The sequence below is a fragment of the Rhagoletis pomonella genome, unplaced genomic scaffold, assembly GCF_013731165.1.
Source record: "Rhagoletis pomonella isolate Grant_MI unplaced genomic scaffold, Rhpom_1.0 Rhpom_scaffold_00001, whole genome shotgun sequence".
In the NCBI taxonomy this organism is placed as follows: Eukaryota; Metazoa; Arthropoda; class Insecta; order Diptera; family Tephritidae; genus Rhagoletis; species Rhagoletis pomonella.
The window spans coordinates 21,941,812-21,945,336 of NW_023458555.1; the positions used below are offsets into that span (position 1 = coordinate 21,941,812).

The following is a 3,525-nucleotide window of genomic DNA, read 5'->3' on the forward strand; positions in this document are numbered from 1 at the left end:
TTTAGGGGTTTCAACCCCTTTTTTCTCGAAAACGTGACGTGATGGGACATTTTTGACCCCGGATTCGTGTTCAGCACGAAAAATCCGTTCAGAAACACCAGGTCCCGTCTTATTCGCAGAAAAAAAGTTGAAATTTGTAGACCAGTGTTATAAGTGCATAGATATGCCAGCTATTGAACCCTTTGCAAGCTGAGTAGATGGGACTTGGTGTTAACGCTCTCCAAAGCCTCGTGGCTGTTTTTTGTTTATTAAAGGAATTCAGATTATATAAAGTATAGTATATCAGCTCGGAAACATTTCAAGTGTGTGTCTGTATGTGTGTATTTTTGTAAGCATGTGTATCAAAGTTGTTGATTTATCGAAATCATTACATTGCGCTTTACCTTTGCTGCTTGCGAGATTACTGTATGAAATTGGTGTACTGTCTAATCTTCCAATACGCTCGCTATTCAACATACGATTGCTTAAATATTCTACATTCGATTGTAAGCTTGATATTTCCACTCTACATAAGTAGATACATTTGTATGAAGTAAAGCATATTCCACGTAGAAGAGGAATGAGAGCAGGTTTTAAGGAGAGTAAGTAAGGAAAAATACGTAGAGAGAAAGAAGAAGAGTGAGAGAGAGAGAGAGAAACATAAAAGAAAAAGAAGAAAGCAAACGATTAGTCTATTTCAAATGTTCCATAGCAATTACCTTGTCTAAACTATAAGTACGCGCAGAAAAATGCTCTTCCCCTGTCGACTCGGCTGTATCACTTGCAGACCGCTGACGTCCATTTGGACGTGTCCAACTCAGCTGTTTTCTTGATTTTTCACGCTCCATATGCAATTCCTTATAGCTGGCCCATATTTGCTTTAGCCGATCCATAAGTTTTTCATTCGTTTCGCGTAGTTGCTGACGTTCTTCGCTACAGTTACAAGAAAAAAAGAGTTAAATAAAATTTTATATAAGTAGATGAGTGCGGGAATCTTTCGCGCGGCTTTAGGCAGGAAGAGCATTTTTCCTACACCGTTCATTAAGGCGCTACAAGTTGTTTTTTTTCATGAGCTATGTATGTATGTACATATGTAGTAGTTGGATAAGTGTTGCTTAAGGTAAAATTTTGCTGAAAATAATTGTAAATATATTAACCCGCAAGTTAAGAGAGCAATCGAAATTATTGTTCCAAGTTGGCATTTTCGAGTTCGTCCACTACCAGCTCATCTAAAGGCAAGTCGGGTATATCTATGGCGGGTGGTAGGTCTTGCGCTCCATAAACTTCTTCCCGCTCGCGCTCATTGGGCTTGGCATCTGTTATTGCAGGCTCTGTTAATTGTACTTTGACTTCGCGTGGCGCTGCTGTGTCTTTTTCTACTTTCTCCTTATGCTCTCTACCCGGCTTGGGCACCAGTCGCACATTTACGTCTACTTTGACAGGTGGTCGTGGCTTTTTCTTTGCCACTACACATTCGTGTGGTGTTACGCACTCGCGGGACGCACTACCACCCACCCTCTTAACCGCACAGCATTTATCGCGACGCAGTAGCTCTTCAAAATAGGTGCGTGGTTTGTAACTCGGTTGCGTTAGGCGCGTAGCTGCTTCCTCTCGACTCGCGGTTGACTTAGTCGCTGATTTGCTTGCTTCTGGCATTTTTGCCTTGCTTTCAGTTGGCGCCGTCAAGTGCTCGCCTTGACTTGGGCTCTGACATGCATGGCAGTAATCTACGGACTGGCGTTCGAGTCCACTAAAAGTTTGATTCAAAACTAGATGCTGTTGCAGCCAAGGCAACGGCTCTGTTTTGCAGTGTACATGTGGATAGCAAGCCGATGGTTGCAATGTCGTTGAAGAACAGGCTGCGGCGGGCGCAAGCGGATTACAGGACGTGCAGAGCTTCGGTGCGGCAGTCGATTTATCGTAATGCATGAAATGAGTGCCGCAATGTGGCGGTGGTATAGCTGTTGTGTTGAGCGCTTCCCTCGCAGGTGTGGAGTATGTAACGGAAGTCGTAGGATGACTACCACATAGGGACGCATCTGCGATAGAGCTCGTTTCCGCTGTCAGCGTGCCACTTGCCGCCTGTCCTTTTAACCTACTCTGTGTTTTACAAGTTGCTGTGGGTGTAGTGATTGTGGCAACGGCGTGCGCATCCCATGTATAGTTGTGACAACTGCTACAAAAACTATGTGCAAATGCTGCTTTTTTTGTTGTGACAGCTGTGACAGCTGTGCTGGTTTTTGTGGCCGTTGTTGTGTCTACATTTGTGCCAGTGTTCGCGCCCAACGTGTACGCAGTGTCAGAGAAATATTTACTATCGGTGCATTGTGTTTGCTTCCCTGTGGGCGCTCTACTAATATTGCTTTCCCCATTGTTTGCACTACAACAACATGTGCACGCTATCGGCTCAAAATGTGTACAACTTGCTAAGTGTTTCATGTCTGTACTACAACTACCATGAGTGCCGTAGAGTTCACGCCATTCGGCGGCGTTCGTCGTCTTGGTCGCGCCGCGACCACCACCTTCATCGCTGGCGCTGCGTCGCAGAAAAGCCGATGGTGTACGTCGCAAATGTGCACAACGTTGCTGGCGTCGATGCACCGACAGTGGCAACGTAGGAAGTGGTGGCATTTTGGCTAGTTCGCGTTCGAGTCGCTCGTTGCTTTTCGTAATATTCGCTAGGATATCCTCGTCACTTCCGTAGCCGTGGCGACGACGCATCTGTGATAGCTTTGGTGCTGGTGAGCGTGATCTATGTGTGTCTACTGCTTCCAAATCTTTTTCGACAGCACTCTTAGGCGGCAAAACGTACTCGTTTCCGCTTGTGGCCGCTAGCGAAGTTGCTAGCGGTATTTTTGGCTTGGTGCCCGTTAATGAACTGCTTGTGGTAGGTGGTGTTGGTGCTGGTGCTGAGGCCTGTTTCGTTGTAGCTTCGCTGACAATTTCTTTTGTTTTTGTAGTCGTTTTCATTGCCGGCGTCTGTGAGCAGGTGGTTGTCAAATGTGTTGGCACAGACCAAGCGACGCCGCTGGTTGTAGTTGTTGTTGTTGCTACATAGGGAGTTGGCGTTGTCGTGCGCGTCCTGGGTGCGTGTGTCGCAGACGGCGTTGTTGCCCACACTGTAGGCGGTTTGCATGGCACTTGCCTTGTGGTTGTTGGCTTTGACGTGGTCGGTTGGAGTTTTGTGGTTGTAATACTGTCTATCGGCATTGTTGTTGCTGTTGTTCTTGTGTTTGCTACTACGAATTTTGAGAAGTTCATTTAATGGACGTTCATTGAGTGCGTGCATTGTTAAGTTTTACAGTAATCAATTAAATTGCGTTCAACATTTATTTATTTGTTGATTTGCGTAAATATTTTACGTATGCATGTATGTATATGTGGTGGCATGTTGTTGCATGTCAAATTTTTTGCAATATATTTCAGTGTTTGCAGTATTCATTATGATTTTTTTTTTGTATTTTTATTGAATTGACGGTGATTTTTGTTGTTGTTATATTCATCAGTGTAATCGTTTTTCGTTTTCGAGCAAGCGGCAGCAGTAAA

General features: G+C 44.8%; 1 protein-coding gene across 1 annotated transcript in view; it reads right to left on the reverse strand.

Annotated features, from left to right (window-relative positions):
* LOC118740479 overlaps positions 1 to 3,525 on the reverse strand; it is a 24,016-nt gene that overhangs the window by 9,812 nt on the left and 10,679 nt on the right. The window contains 2 exon segments of the mRNA XM_036472068.1: positions 719 to 912; positions 1,205 to 3,205. Coding sequence (XP_036327961.1) covers positions 719 to 912; positions 1,205 to 3,205 — 2,195 coding nt within the window.